The sequence below is a fragment of the Bombina bombina genome, chromosome 2 (assembly GCF_027579735.1).
Source record: "Bombina bombina isolate aBomBom1 chromosome 2, aBomBom1.pri, whole genome shotgun sequence".
NCBI classification, from domain to species: domain Eukaryota; kingdom Metazoa; phylum Chordata; class Amphibia; order Anura; family Bombinatoridae; genus Bombina; species Bombina bombina.
The window spans coordinates 1,274,536,794-1,274,552,999 of record NC_069500.1 but is presented as its reverse complement, the minus strand read 5'-3'; the positions used below and the strand labels follow the sequence as shown (position 1 = coordinate 1,274,552,999).

The 16,206-nt window shown below is 39.7% G+C and overlaps 1 protein-coding gene across 1 annotated transcript in view; it reads right to left on the bottom strand.

Annotated features, from left to right (window-relative positions):
* The window catches only part of CCDC149 (coiled-coil domain containing 149), a 258,788-nt gene extending 243,042 nt beyond the window's left edge, over positions 1-15,746 (bottom strand). The window contains 1 exon segment of the mRNA XM_053704090.1: positions 15,571-15,746. Within this exon segment, the coding sequence (XP_053560065.1) occupies positions 15,571-15,618 (48 nt within the window). The 5' untranslated portion in view covers positions 15,619-15,746.
* Positions 15,747-16,206: the final 460 nt, after the last annotated feature.

Here is a 16,206-nt window from a genome sequence, read left to right as displayed (position 1 = left end):
TTCCCAGTGGACTCTCAATAGGTCTAGGGGCCCCCTCACCCTTTGGCCATACACTAATTCAAAAGGGGACAACACAGTAGATTCCTGGGGCACCTCTCGGTATGCAAAGAAGAGGTGTGTCAGGTATCTTTCCCAGTCTTTGTGAGAGGCCGAGAACGTCTTAAGCAACTGCTTCAGGGTCCCGTTGAACCTCTCGCATAACCCATTAGTCTGGGTGTGGTATGGAGCGCTTTGTAGGGGCTTTATCCCGCAAAGCCTCCACAGCTGCCGGGTGAGCTCGGCAGTGAACTGGGTCCCTTGGTTGGAGACCACTTCCCGGGGAAAACCCACCCTGGCAAATATCTGGAGCAGGGCATCCGCCACTGTCTCTGCGTGGATATTGGGCAGGAGGATCGGGGTACCGGGTGGCATAGTCTACCACGGTTAGTAAATACTTTTTCCCAGAGGGGCTGGGACGGGACAAGGGGCCAATAATATCTACGGCTACCCTGCTGAAGGGCTCGTCAATGATGGGGAGTGGGTGCAAGGGGGCTTTGGGATGGTCTCCTGTCTTGCCTCCCTTCTGGGAAACGTCACAGGTCCTGCAGTACTGCCTAACATCCCCTGTAACCCCTGGCCAAAAGAAGGTCAGAGTCAGTCGGTGACGGGTCCTAGTGACTCCTAGATGTCCTGCTAGGGGAATGTCATGCCCTATGCACAGCAGCTCGTACCGATATTTCTACGGTACCACCAGCTGGCGTTTGACCCTCTCAATAACCCGGTATAGGAGCCCTCTCTCCCACTCAAAACAGTCCCCTACTGGGCCCCTGGGGTCATTCCCTACCCGGGAACGGTTAGGAGCTAGGGTTGGGTCTCTCAATGTCTCCTGGGTGAAGTCAGTGGGGGACGCCCAGGAGATCTTGTCGGTGGTCAGGGTAGGGGTTGGGGTGGAGTGTCTTACCTGGGTCCCCAGATCGAGTGTGGTGGCCTGCCGTCCAGCTTGCTGGCGGTGGTGACAGGGCAAACATCCGGGGGGCTGTCCCATACGAAGGAGGAAGTGAGGTGTCCCAGGTCGTTTCCTAGCAAAACCTTGGCTGGCAAATGGTTCATAACCCCTACTTCCACAGCACGGGAGCCGGCACCCCAATCCAGGTGCACCTGTGCAGTAGGGATCTGGAGCACCGTACCCCCAGCCACACGAACCGTCATGACCGCACCCAAAGCACCCTCGGGGTGAGCTGGTCCCGGAGAGGCGGGCAGGTGCTGGCGGGGTCTGGGGGTATCGGGTAGGTGCCGGGGGGCGAGCAGGGATGGTAGCGGAGTGGGTCATCGGTTGTGGCTCAGGACGGGCCTGATGCCGGACATCCAAACTGATCAGCCAGGGCGACCGCTTGGTCGGCTGTCTTGGGCCTCCTATCTCGGACCCATTCTCGTACCCCCTCGGGGAAATGGTTATAGAAGTTCTCCAACAGAATGAGCTGGGTAGCTCCAGCCAGGGTAGTTAAATGGCAGCCTGCAAACTAAGAGTCCAAGGACCGGGTGAACAGATTTGTCCACTCCATAATAAATTGCCCCTCTTGCCTCCTTGTCTCCTCGGGTGTGAGGCCATAGCGTGCAAGGATGCGCTCCTTTACCCGGTCATAGTTCTTGCGGTCTTTCGACGGAATGAAAGCCTCTAAAAGTTCGTCCGGACAGCTTTCCGTGCAGGAGGGTGACTCTGTCGGTATTTGCAACCTCCTGCAACTCGCATTGTGCCTCAAATATTGGAGGTAACTGTCGATATCCTCCTCATAGTCTTTGAAGGGCCGGAAAGCCTCATGGGGTAGCTTTTTTGGCTGGGAAGGTGGACCCAGGGGAGCCGGCACGGCTCCCCCATAGACTTGTGGACCTCTGCTATTTTGAGTTGGGTGGTGATGGATATAAGCCGAGTGATTACCTCCATGGGTGGGGTGGTCTCATAGAGAGCCATTCGCCACTGGAACTACCTCTGTACCTCGGACATTATTGTCTCATTATTGTCGCACTGATTGTGCTCCCTTACATATGATGGCAGATGGCTTCTGCCCCCAGCTGCATTCTCTGCTGTCTAAGCTGACAGCAGGGACCGCAGCATGTGCCTCTGTGTTGGACGTAGGTATTACATCAACACAAAACTCAGGGCAAAGTACTGTGATGTGGTACCTACGTCCAAATGGTGCAATGGGTTAAAGGTATAGGAAAGTCAAAATTAAACTTGCATGCCTCAGAGCATGTAATGTTAAAGAGTGGTAAGCTCAGTTGTCTGCAGCACTATATGGCAGTTGTTTCAGAAGAATGTTATACATTTGCAAGAACACTAGATGGCAGCACTTCTTTCTGCCATGTAGTGCGTCAGATATGCGCACACTACCTACCCATGTACCTTTTCAATAAGAACAGGAGAAGTGGACCGAGCGCTACACCCAGGGCCTTAAGCTTACTAACTATATAGCCTCCTAGTAGGCTAACAATACAAAAGTTAAAATGGGGAGAGAGTAAGCGCTAAAAAGCTTAAAAGGCTAGTAAAATGTACATTTTAATACATATAAAAATTTACAAATGGCAATCAGACGCATGGATCCATGTCTGACTTAACAAAAAAATATATAATAAACAAATCTAAAAATATCTAAAAATATCCAATGGAGTATAGCATGTGACGCTGACTTAGTGAGCCAGTGATGAGGAGTTAGAAGGACATGTACATTCAATAATATAAACAACCTAAGTGAGTGATTGAGTGCACACAATAGCTTTCAACAAAGAAAAATAGCATTCACAAAAAAGAAAAATAGCATTCACAAAAAATAGTGTTCACAAAAATTGGCGTACATAAAAAATGTTCAAATGTTCAACCGGTTATATGTAAGTGAATCCAGTAGTGTTTCTTCCAAAGTGACGTGTAGAAATATAACGTGAAGTCAATAATAGTAGAATGTAAACGTTGAGTGGGTCAAATTATTGTGGTTCAGCTGCTAAATTAAAAAATTGTAAATCCGTGAGGTGTATAAAAATAAAAATAACTTGTGAAAAAATCCACGTGGAAAACTTGAATTCAAATGATAAACAAAGGTCAAAAATCAAAAGACAAAAATCAAAAGACAAAAATATCAAAAGACAAAAATAGAAAATCAGTGATAATATTAAAAAGCACTAAAGATCTAGTGAAAACAAATCCTTAATTCAGATGTTAAAAATCCTTGGTAAGATCCATAACAAATAAATACATCGATAAAATACCTAAAAGGGAACAAAAGAGAAACAAATAGTGCAACACTGTATATGATATATAATATAGGTAATTAAAACCAAGCTCACCAGTATGCCAACGCGTTTCGGCCTAGACTAGGCCTTTCTCAAGACTATACTGTATCAGAAAATCTGGGAGCTTTAAGTAGGGTCAGTGTTGAAATGATTGGTGCTGTTTTGGCGCCATTTTTAGAGGCACCTCCCTTTCCTGTTTCACCCATTGCATCTCTGGGATATTTCCTATGTTATGTTTCCTGTTTCACCCATTGCATCTCTGGGATATTTCCTATGTTATGTTTCCTGTTTCACCCATTGCATCTCTGAGATATTTCCTATGTTATGTTTCCTGTTTCACCCATTGCATCTCTGGGATATTTCCTATGTTATGTTTATGTTTTCCCATCTTAAAGGTTAATTGGTTCCTATTATTGCCACAAATTCTAGATTAGATTTTCCTATTTATTTGTTTTTTATTTTCATTATTAGGTAATAGTAGCGTTTTGTCAATGTTGTTATTATTATATTCTGTGTTAACTCAGTTAGTTTTCTGGGCGGGTTTCCCCTTTCTTTGGGCTCAAATTGCTTATTTATTTACATGGACTGGTTCTCATTTATGAATTGCCCCTGTTGATGTCAAAAACTTAATTTCCAATGCGATCTTATTTTGAAAATTGCTATGACCGGAAGTGGCCTGGTATCGCGGCATCAACTTCCGTTTTAGCTTTTGGGAGACATAGTTTATTCGATTCACCGGTCTCTATCATGTGACCGGAAGTTCTTTGGTCCACCGGTCTGCATCATATGACCGGAAGGTGCAGCATCATATTCCCCATTGACTTATGGGATATGTAGTTCCCTCACTTATTAGGACTACAGATCTTTCTCAGATATTCGGTATTACCCGATCTTACTATGGCTCATTGTCTCTATGTGTCTATAACATATAATGACAGAGTCAATGTGCCAATATGTAATAGAATCGATGTGCCAATAGTATATAATGTGTCTATACTTTTTTTATACACCTCACGGATTTACAATTTTTTAATTTAGCAGCTGAACCACAATAATTTGACCCACTCAACGTTTACATTCTACTATTATTGACTTCACGTTATATTTCTACACGTCACTTTGGAGGAAACACTACTGGATTCACTTACATATAACCGGTTGAACATTTGAACATTTTTTATGTACGCCAATTTTTGTGAACACTATTTTTTGTGAATGCTATTTTTCTTTTTTGTGAATGCTATTTTTCTTTGTTGAAAGCTATTGTGTGCACTCAATCACTCACTTAGGTTGTTTATATTATTGAATGTACATGTCCTTCTAACTCCTCATCACTGGCTCACTAAGTCAGCGTCACATGCTATACTCCATTGGATATTTTTAGATATTTTTAGATTTGTTTATTATATATTTTTTTGTTAAGTCAGACATGGATCCATGCGTCTGATTGCCATTTGTAAATTTTTATATGTATTAAAATGTACCTTTTACTAGCCTTTTAAGCTTTTTAGCGCTTACTCTCTCCCCATGTACCTTTTCAACAAATACCAAGACAGCAAAGCAGATTTGATACCAGAAGTAAACTGTAAAGTTGTTTAAAATTCTATACTCTATCAGAATCACAAAACAAATGTGGGGTTTTGTACCTTTAAATTCATTTCTATATATTACATTTGCTTTGTTCTCTTTGTTAAAAAATAATTGTGCATATCCTACACTACTGGGAGCTAGCTGGTGATTGGTGGCTACACATTTGTCTCTTGTCACTGGCTCATCAGGTGTGTTCAACTAGGTTCCAGTAGTACATTCCTGCTCTGGAGCTGACAGTTATATACGAGCAAAACATATTAGAACAATTTTTGCACATTAAATCCCTTTAATATTGACTTCCATGTTTTTACTTGCTATAGAGACCTGTCATGGTGATATATAGTAATAACATGCTCTTACTAAGCTGTTGTTAACTGACTTTTCTTTAAAGGGCCACTAAAGTCAATATTGAAGTTTTATGATTCAGATAGAGCAGCAATTTAAAAAAAACTTTCCAATATAATTCCATTGTCAAAACATGCACATAATTTTTTATTTGCACACTTTCTGAGACACCAGTTCCTACTGAGCATGTGCAAATGTACACAGTATATACGCATATGCATTTTGTGATTCGCTGATAGATGTAACATGGTAAAGGAGGAGGGAAAATTGGATACATTTTAAATTTGACAGAAAAATGCTGCTCATTTCAAATTCAAGGTAAGTGCTTTTCCTTTTTTTTATTATGTATTAGTCAGTTTTTCAATTCTTCTGTTTTTAGTGACCTTTTAACTCAAAGTGCAATCTTTAACTAGAAATTTATTTTTTTATCACATAAAGTATAATGGTTATTATAAATTAATAAAACATTTGTAACGTTTACGTTATTAATTCAATACATACACTGTCAGAAAAAAATTGTACCTTTAGGGGTACAACAGCTTGTCACTGGGGCAGTACCCTCAAAGGTACACCTGCTGTACCCTTTAACATGGGAACATATTGGTACCTTTGGTGACCTAAATTGGACTTTAGTGCTGTGGTACCATAATGTACCCTTAAAAAGTGTACAAATTTGGCCTTTTGATGGTACTGCCCCAGTGACAAGCCATGTGTATCTTATGATGGCAAAGCTGGACTCAACACAGCATATTACAATTGCCAAAAAGCTACTCCATCAAATGTATTAAATGGCATTCAAATTTACATTAATCTACTGTGTTCTTGCTCAGAAGGATAAGTATATGTCTAGCTTTCAATAACAATAATAAAAAAAAAAAAAACATTTAGTAGACACACTGAAGTTTATTGATTTTAGAAACTGTAGAAAGGAAGCAGGTCCTAGGACTCTGCCAGTGGTTTAGCTAGGCAAGACCAACTGATCCAAAAGGAACTACTCAAAGGGGTCGATTTATCAAGCTGCAGCAGACAGGGGCGTGCTCGTCTCTGGTGGGCTGAATTCCCCTGGAGGAATTCAGCATTGCACACGTGCGCTATTTTGCGCTCACGTGCAATCCCGCCCCCTGCCCGTGCACAGCCGATTACGTGCGGGCAGGAACTGTCAATCTCCCGGTCAGACGAGACCGGGGAGATTGAAATTTGCCCCCTTAGAGGTGGCGAAAGGTTAGGAAAGCAGTGGTCACGCTGCTTATTAAATACAGACTGCAGGTTCTCAGGTGAGAACCTGCCGGTTCAGTCATAGGGGGTCAAAAGGCTTGCAAAGTCTTTGATAAATCCAAACCAAAAAGCCTTATTTAGCTCAGGACTAGACTCTAACAATACTCAATTTAACTTTAGGTGGCACACTCCACAAAAACAGAGGATACATGTAGATAACAAATTAATAATAAAATATAGCTCTAACAAAAGGAAGGGGGATTCAGGGGAGGCATAAACAATAAGACTCCCAACCATACATTTGAAATGTCACCCTATGCAAAATATATGAAAATGAGTCATTTTCTCCAGTACATATTTTTTTTTACATAATTTTCTACCAACAGATGGCGTGGTACACAATGTCCATGTATGTACCTGGAGAGTGGTCACAATTTAATTTTTTTAAAAACTGGTTCTTAAACAGCTCTTTTTTTTTTGTAATTTAAGATAATACATTTCCTTTATGTGTAAAAGTTATCATCTTGATGCTCTAAATATAAAGTAAAATTGTTTTTCCCTTAATGCATTTCCAATGAAATACCAGCTGCAGAGAATAAAATGTATGAGAAATTGCATTTTCAGGTTTATTTGGGGATATTAAATTGCTGGTGTTGTGCTTTTTTTATTTTTAAAGTTTTTTTTATTGAATTTTTCATGAATAATATACAATAAGTCAAGATACAGCATTGATATTTTAATGGTCTATAAAATGGGATACATGAAAATGTCCTTCATCAGGGTGCCAAAAATAAGCAGAGTCAACAAAAAGATTGTTATATTTCCTGTACACCCAACATCCATTAAATTCAGGTCAGGAAGGCAAATACATATATTACATTGTCACCTTACCATCTCTAATCAAGGGCAAATGATGTAAAGAATTTTAGCCCTCATAAACTACAACTAAAGAGAAGCTTATTTAGGAAAGAAATACAATAAGCGTTGAGTACATGAGGAATACATACTTTAGAGCAGCCTATGGGAGGGTTTCAGCCAGATCCTGATAGCCAGATCCTATCAACTGTGGCGAGTCCTATTTGGGGCGTGAGTCCTATGTGTAAGGTCTAAGGCCTAGATTTAGAGTTCGGCGGTAGCCGTCAAAACCAGCGTTAGAGGCTCCTAACGCTGGTTTTGGGCGCCCGCTGGTATTTGGAGTCAGTGATTAAAGGGTCTAACGCTCACTTTTCAGCCGCGACTTTTCCATACCGCAGATCCCCCTACGCCATTTGCGTAGCCTATCTTTTCAATGGGATCTTCCTAACGCCGGTATTTAGAGTCGTTTCTGCAGTGAGCGTTAGAGCTCTAACGACAAAACTCCAGCCGCCTGAAAATAGCAGGAGTTAAGAGCTTTCTGGCTAACGCCGGTTTATAAAGCTCTTAACTACTGTACCCTAAAGTACACTAACACCCATAAACTACCTATGTACCCCTAAACCGAGGTCCCCCCACATCGCCGCCACTCGATTAAAATTTTTAACCCCTAATCTGCCGACCGCCACCTACGTTATACTTATGTACCCCTAATCTGCTGCCCCTAACACCGCCGACCCCTGTATTATATCTATTAACCCCTAACTTGCCCCCCACAACGTCGCCGCAAGCTACTTAAAATAATTAACCCCTAATCTTCCGACCGCAAATCGCCGCCACCTACGTTATCCCTATGTACCCCTAATCTGCTACCCCTAACATCGCCGACCCCTATGTTATATTTATTAACCCCTAATCTGCCCCCCTCAACGTCGCCGACACCTACCTACACTTATTAACCCCTAATCTGCCGAGCGGACCTGAGCGCTACTATAATAAAGTTATTAACCCCTAATCCGCCTCACTAACCCTATCATAAATAGTATTAACCCCTAATCTGCCCTCCCTAACATCGCCGACACCTACCTTCAATTATTAACCCCTAATCTGCCGACCGGAGCTCACCGCTATTCTAATAAATGTATTAACCCCTAAAGCTAAGTCTAACCCTAACACTAACACCCCCCTAAGTTAAATATAATTTTTATCTAACGAAATAAATTAACTCTTATTAAATAAATTATTCCTATTTAAAGCTAAATACTTACCTGTAAAATAAATCCTAATATAGCTACAATATAAATTATAATTATATTATAGCTATTTTAGGATTAATATTTATTTTACAGGCAACTTTGTAATTATTTTAACCAGGTACAATAGCTATTAAATAGTTAAGAACTATTTAATAGTTACCTAGTTAAAATAATAACAAATTTACCTGTAAAATAAATCCTAACCTAAGATATAATTAAACCTAACACTACACTATCAATAAATAAATTAAATAAACTACCTACAATTACCTACAATTAACCTAACACTACACTATCAATAAATTAATTAAACACAATTGCTACAAATAAATACAATTAAATAAACTATCTAAAGTACAAAAAATAAAAAATAACTAAGTTACAGAAAATAATAAAATATTTACAAACATAAGAAAAATATTACAACAATTTTAAACTAATTACACCTACTCTAAGCCCCCTAATAAAATAACAAAGCCCCCCAAAATAAAAAATTCCCTACCCTATTCTAAAATACAAATATTACAAGCTCTTTTACCTTACCAGCCCTGAACAGGGCCCTTTGCGGGGCATGCCCCAAGAATTTCAGCTCTTTTGCCTGTAAAAAAAAACATACAATACCCCCCCCCCAACATTACAACCCACCACCCACATACCCCTAATCTAACCCAAACCCCCCTTAAATAAACCTAACACTAATCCCCTGAAGATCTTCCTACCTTGTCTTCACCATACCAGGTTCACCGATCCGTCCTGGCTCCAAGATCTTCATCCAACCCAAGCGGGGGTTGGCGATCCATAATCCGGTGCTCCAAAGTCTTCCTCCTATCCGGCAAGAAGAGGACATCCGGACCGGCAAACATCTTCTCCAAGCGGCATCTTCTATCTTCTTCCATCCGATGACGACCGGCTCCATCTTGAAGACCTCCAGCGCGGATCCATCCTCTTCTTCCGACGACTAGACGACGAATGACGGTTCCTTTAAGGGACGTCATCCAAGATGGCGTCCCTCGAATTCCGATTGGCTGATAGGATTCTATCAGCCAATCGGAATTAAGGTAGGAATTTTCTGATTGGCTGATGGAATCAGCCAATCAGAATATAGTTCAATCCGATTGGCTGATCCAATCAGCCAATCAGATTGAGCTCGCATTCTATTGGCTGTTCCGATCAGCCAATAGAATGCGAGCTCAATCTGATTGGCTGATTGGATCAGCCAATCGGATTGAACTATATTCTGATTGGCTGATTCCATCAGCCAATCAGAAAATTCCTACCTTAATTCCGATTGGCTGATAGAATCCTATCAGCCAATCGGAATTCGAGGGACGCCATCTTGGATGACGTCCCTTAAAGGAACCGTCATTCGTCGTCTAGTCGTCGGAAGAAGAGGATGGATCCGCGCTGGAGGTCTTCAAGATGGAGCCGGTCGTCATCGGATGGAAGAAGATAGAAGATGCCGCTTGGAGAAGATGTTTGCCGGTCCGGATGTCCTCTTCTTGCCGGATAGGAGGAAGACTTTGGAGCACCGGATTATGGATCGCCAACCCCCGCTTGGGTTGGATGAAGATCTTGGAGCCAGGACGGATCGGTGAACCTGGTATGGTGAAGACAAGGTAGGAAGATCTTCAGGGGATTAGTGTTAGGTTTATTTAAGGGGGGTTTGGGTTAGATTAGGGGTATGTGGGTGGTGGGTTGTAATGTTGGGGGGGGGTATTGTATGTTTTTTTTTACAGGCAAAAGAGCTGAAATTCTTGGGGCATGCCCCGCAAAGGGCCCTGTTCAGGGCTGGTAAGGTAAAAGAGCTTGTAATATTTGTATTTTAGAATAGGGTAGGGAATTTTTTATTTTGGGGGGCTTTGTTATTTTATTAGGGGGCTTAGAGTAGGTGTAATTAGTTTAAAATTGTTGTAATATTTTTCTTATGTTTGTAAATATTTTATTATTTTCTGTAACTTAGTTATTTTTTATTTTTTGTACTTTAGATAGTTTATTTAATTGTATTTATTTGTAGCAATTGTGTTTAATTAATTTATTGATAGTGTAGTGTTAGGTTAATTGTAGGTAATTGTAGGTAGTTTATTTAATTTATTTATTGATAGTGTAGTGTTAGGTTTAATTATATCTTAGGTTAGGATTTATTTTACAGGTAAATTTGTTATTATTTTAACTAGGTAACTATTAAATAGTTCTTAACTATTTAATAGCTATTGTAAATGGTTAAAATAATTACAAAGTTGCCTGTAAAATAAATATTAATCCTAAAATAGCTATAATATAATTATAATTTATATTGTAGCTATATTAGGATTTATTTTACAGGTAAGTATTTAGCTTTAAATAGGAATAAGTTATTTAATAAGAGTTAATTTATTTCGTTAGATAAAAATTATATTTAACTTAGGGGGGTGTTAGGGTTAGACTTAGCTTTAGGGGTTAATACATTTATTAGAATAGCGGTGAGCTCCGGTCGGCAGATTAGGGGTTAATAATTGAAGGTAGGTGTCGGCGATGTTAGGGAGGGCAGATTAGGGGTTAATACTATTTATGATAGGGTTAGTGAGGCGGATTAGGGGTTAATAACTTTATTATAGTAGCGCTCAGGTCCGCTCGGCAGATTAGGGGTTAATAAGTGTAGGCAGGTGTCGGCGACGTTGTGGGGGGCAGATTAGGGGTTAATAAATATAACATAGGGGTCGGCGATGTTAGGGCAGCAGATTAGGGGTACATAGGGATAACGTAGGTGGCGGCGGTTTACGGAGCGGCAGATTAGGGGTTAAAAGTGTAATGCAGGGGTCAGCGATAGCGGGGGCGGCAGATTAGGGGTTAATAAGTGTAAGGTTAGGGGTGTTTAGACTCGGGGTACATGTTAGAGTGTTAGGTGCAGACGTAGGAAGTGTTTCCCCATAGGAAACAATGGGGCTGCGTTAAGAGCTGAACGCTGCTTTTTTGCAGGTGTTAGGTTTTTTTTCAGCTCAAACAGCCCCATTGTTTCCTATGGGAGAATCGTGCACGAGCACGTTTTTGATGCCGGCCGCGTCCGTAAGCAACTCTGGTATCGAGAGTTGCATTTGCGGTAAAAATGCTCTACGCTCCTTTTTTGGAGCCTAACGCAGCATTTGTTTGAACTCTCGATACCAGAGTTAAATTTATGGTGCGGCCAGAAAAAAACCCGCGGAGCGTTAACAGCCCTTTTACCGCCGAACTCCAAATCTAGGCCTTAGTGTTTATGTGCTGAGGTTGTCACCTGTCTTTATTTTCAATATACATGATCCATGGTTTCCCAGAGGGATAACAATTGGTCTTTAGCGTCTAATGTGTCAGTGGATGCGCTACTCATCTGATAATAATTGATCTTGCGTTCAACAATTTGGAATGAGGGAACAATGGTTTTCCAGTAATGCGTTATACTTAATTTAACAATAGTGCAGATGAGAGCTGCAAGCTTATTAGCTTTAGCACTAAGTCTTGGTATTAGGTTATGGAGTAGGGCTTGAGTAGGAGATAGGTGAATTGTCTTATTAAAAATTTCACCCAGCAAAGTGGAAGTTTGTGTCCAAATGTTAGATACGTGGCATCAGTGCCACCACATATGGGGTAAGTACCTCTTTCGTCACATCCTCGTAAACAATTCCTTCTAAAGTGGTCATGTGTATGTATCCTAGAAGGATAAAAATGCCACCTAAATGCAACTTTCATATAATTTTCCTTTAGGTGGGCACATATTGAAAAGGAGGAACCTAGTCTCAAAGTGTCGCACCATTGCTGGCTTTGTGCTTTGAAACCACACCCTATAGAAATGGGTTGAACTTGCAGGTAAAATGAGATCTCATTATGTTTTCACTTTGTATACACACAATTGCTTCCTTATCTTGTGTCTGTTTGTAAACCAAAGCTTACGAACCAATACTTAGAGAGAACAATGGCCAATTATAATTTTATTAGTTATCATTTCTACACCCCACCGGGAGTGTAATTTCTTCTGCTGGTTGTGTTTACTTAGGCCTGCCAATAACTTGGACTTAAGTCCAAAAACTTTCAGTATAGGTGGGGATACCACAGGCTATTTCAAATGTCAAAATAAGGGTAAATGAGCTACCTGTAAATAATGTAATACTATCCATCAGGTAAAATAGATCTTTAGGAACTAATCGAAGGGGAGGAAAATTTGGGGTAAACTGTCCCTTTAAGTGCAACAACCATTGAACATTAACTATTCTGCTGTTCAACATGTATGTTGAATTCATTTTGAGTGATTGCCAATTATGTGTTCATTGAATAATTGAGATCACTGTTGATAACTTTAGTATAAAAATAACCGTTTACCATCTTTGGAAATAACGCTCAGGTGCACAAATTATATGGACTTGCAGGGTTTAGCAACCTTGAATCACCCATCCCCCTCAACCTTTTGTTCACACAAGTGATTGTACCTTTTTTGGGGATTAAATGGTACAGACATGGACCATTTGACAGTTGGAAACATATTTGTACCTTATTTACCGCTAAATGGTACATATTAGTTCCTTAAGGTGTAATTATGACCCATTGAGGGTACAACCACAGATTTTGTATCCTAAGTGTTCACAAAAGGACCCCAGTGTACCCTTTTTTCTGACAGTGTATATTCATTGAATAATTAATATTTGGGGTCATATTTTGCACAACATTTAGCTGTTTATGCTTTTTTTGTTTTTGCAATTAGAAGAACCTATTGCTCATTCAGTTGTCATTTAATAATGTTCAATGTATTCCAATAGGATTTAGCATTAATTAGTGACTGAGTAGGTGTTGTCATGGTAACACAATGTCATGGTTGTGGTTTGACAGGGCAGCCAGGGATTACTAAAATATATCAGTTCTTAAAGTGCAGCCACACTTGTCAAATTACATTTTTCAAATAAGAACATGTAATTAAGTTCATTAGAACGTATCTTTTTTCATTATCAGTGCTGCAAGTCTATGTGTTTAACCCCAGCAAAGGGGTTAAAACACATAGTTAAAGTGCTACTTGGAAGTCGCAGAGGGGAAACATCCTGTGAGCCAATAAGCAGCGGTAGTCGCAGGACACAACTGTGTGACTGCTGCTGCTGTTTGCTTCATTGCAGAGTATACTCAGGACAAGCAATTCTCTGCAGCTCCCAAGAAGTACCTTAACTATGTGTTTAAGCCATTTGCTTGGGTTAAACACATATACTTGCAGGGTCACTGGTACTAAAATGACCTGTTCTAATGAACTAGAGCACATAATGTTTTTCACTAGAATGTTGCTTTTTTATTTAGATACATTTCAGTCTACTGGATACAAAAATGCACATTAAAGTAATTGTTAATAATGCTAGGCTGTATCTATGCAATAAGAGACCTTCAATCATGATGTTTGACTGAATATACGATAAAACATACTTTTATTTTGTTGTTAAACTAAATATTAAACTAACACGCTCCAGCCAACCACGGCAAAAAATACAATTATTTTCATTAAGTGACGTTTCCACCTTAGCCAAAAGCCGTGCTAGCCATATGTCACAAGAATCTTTTTATATACACACTTTCTGATGCACCAGCTCCTACCGAGCATGTGCAAAAGTTCAGTGTATACATATGAGTCTGTGATTGGCTGATGGCTGTCACATGATGCAGGGGCTGGCAAATTGTAGTAAAGTTTGAAATTTGTCAGAAAAAAAAATATACTGCTCATTTAAAGTGCAAAGTGTCTTTTTTATTCTGTATGTGTAGATTATGCAATTCTTCTGTATTTAGTGGCCCTTTAAAGGGACATGAAATCTAAATGTTTTCTTTCATGATTCAGAAAGAGCATGCAATTTTAAAAAACTTTCCAATTTAATTCTATTTTATATAATTTGCTTTATTCTCTTGATATCCTTTGTTGAAAAGCATATCTAAATATGCTCAGCCTGCTTATTGATGGCTGCCTCCTGTTATTGGCTCACCCATGTACATTGCTATTTCTTCAACATAGGATACCTAAAGAATTAAGCAAATTGGATAATATAAGTATTGTTATAAATTGTATTCTCTATCTGAATCATGGAAGAATAAATGTGGGTTTTTATGTCCCTTTTAAGGAAGTCTGTTTTGAATTCACATGGTTATAAAGAGCAACAACTAAAGATACAAAGAATGTACCTTCTATAATTGTCCCCCAACAATTAATAAACTAAATATGTACTTCTTAGTCTATGGGGGGGATTAACACATAACACCACAGTTTCATCAAACATATAATGAAAAACTCCCTCTTCTACAGTCACTCAAACCTAAATCCCTATACTCCCTAGGGCAGGGGTCATCAACCTTGGCTCTCCAGGGGTTTTGAAACTACTTCCCCCATGATGCTCAGCCAGCTTCAAGTGTATGAGCATCATGGGAAATGTAGTTCCAAAAACCTTTGGAGTTGATCACCCCTGCCCTAGGGGATACAATCTAGTACTGAGCTTCTCAGCCAAAGCGTTGGGACATCCTTAGGTGTCATTCTGAGAGTAAAATAGATTCCACATTACTGTAGGTGTCTTGTTTATTCATTCTCTTATTCTTGAAACTTTATTCATAGCAGATTGTACTATTTCCATGTGTATACCATAGTATTACATTTGTGGACACTTTGTAATGTTTCAGGAAAATAAAATACAAAACAGTGCTGTCACCTGAGTACAGTGTGTCCAATAGCAAAAACACAAAACGTTACTTATCTAGGCACAGCAGCAAGCAGTATACAATGCAAATGTAACACTTAGTTTTTGTCTACTTGTTGTTTTTTTTAATACCAAAAATGACATTCTTAAATGGTAATGGTATTATTTCTTATCTATGTAGCTCCAACATATATTGTGACTTTGGTGAAAAGGTTACTGTGAAACATGTTGTAAGAAAATGAGAGCAATACGTAAAGCACTAAAGAATTCTGACGGGTTAACCATTGCTTGTCATTTTTGTAAATAAGCTTCTGTATTGTACTTATGGTAATAGTCACATACATCTAAATATGCACATATATATGGTGAAGTTACTATTCAGGTACAGCACTCACCTCACTGACCAGTCCCTGCCAGTCACTCTCTGTTCGATCATTATGCATTATTGATAAGCTTAGTGAGCAGGCTAAGATTCTGCAGGGCTATCTGGCTAAAATAATGTAGTTAATGCAGTCAGCCATACACAGCAACTTCCTGAGCATGATCCTCGTTGCCTGCACTGTTTACTCTACGTCAGCTTTAACACTGCAAGGGAGGGGACTGCTTGCACTGATCATATGGGAGAACCTGTTACCCTACCTTCCTGTTATCTGATTGCATCCTGAATGTCTGCATGCCAAATGTGCAGCCTGTGTCGCTTGTCACTCCCTCTTGTTCTGACTCCGGGGAAATCGTAATTCTAATATTTATTATTAGGTAACCGGTATATTTCTTATTAAAATATGTCAAGTAAATATAAATTAAAGCTTTTGATGACTAGGTTATAAATATATATCTAAAAATAGAGTGACTTACCTTTTAGTAAGTCATTCATTACTTTTTTTTAGATTTTAGGCATATTTATTTTTTTGAAAAATGATACGAAACAACCACTGTGCATTATAAGGTCATGAGATAATATTCAAAAGGTGATCTTCATCGTACCTCAAAGCAAACGGATTTAAACTTTCATAGTGTTAAACCATATAAGA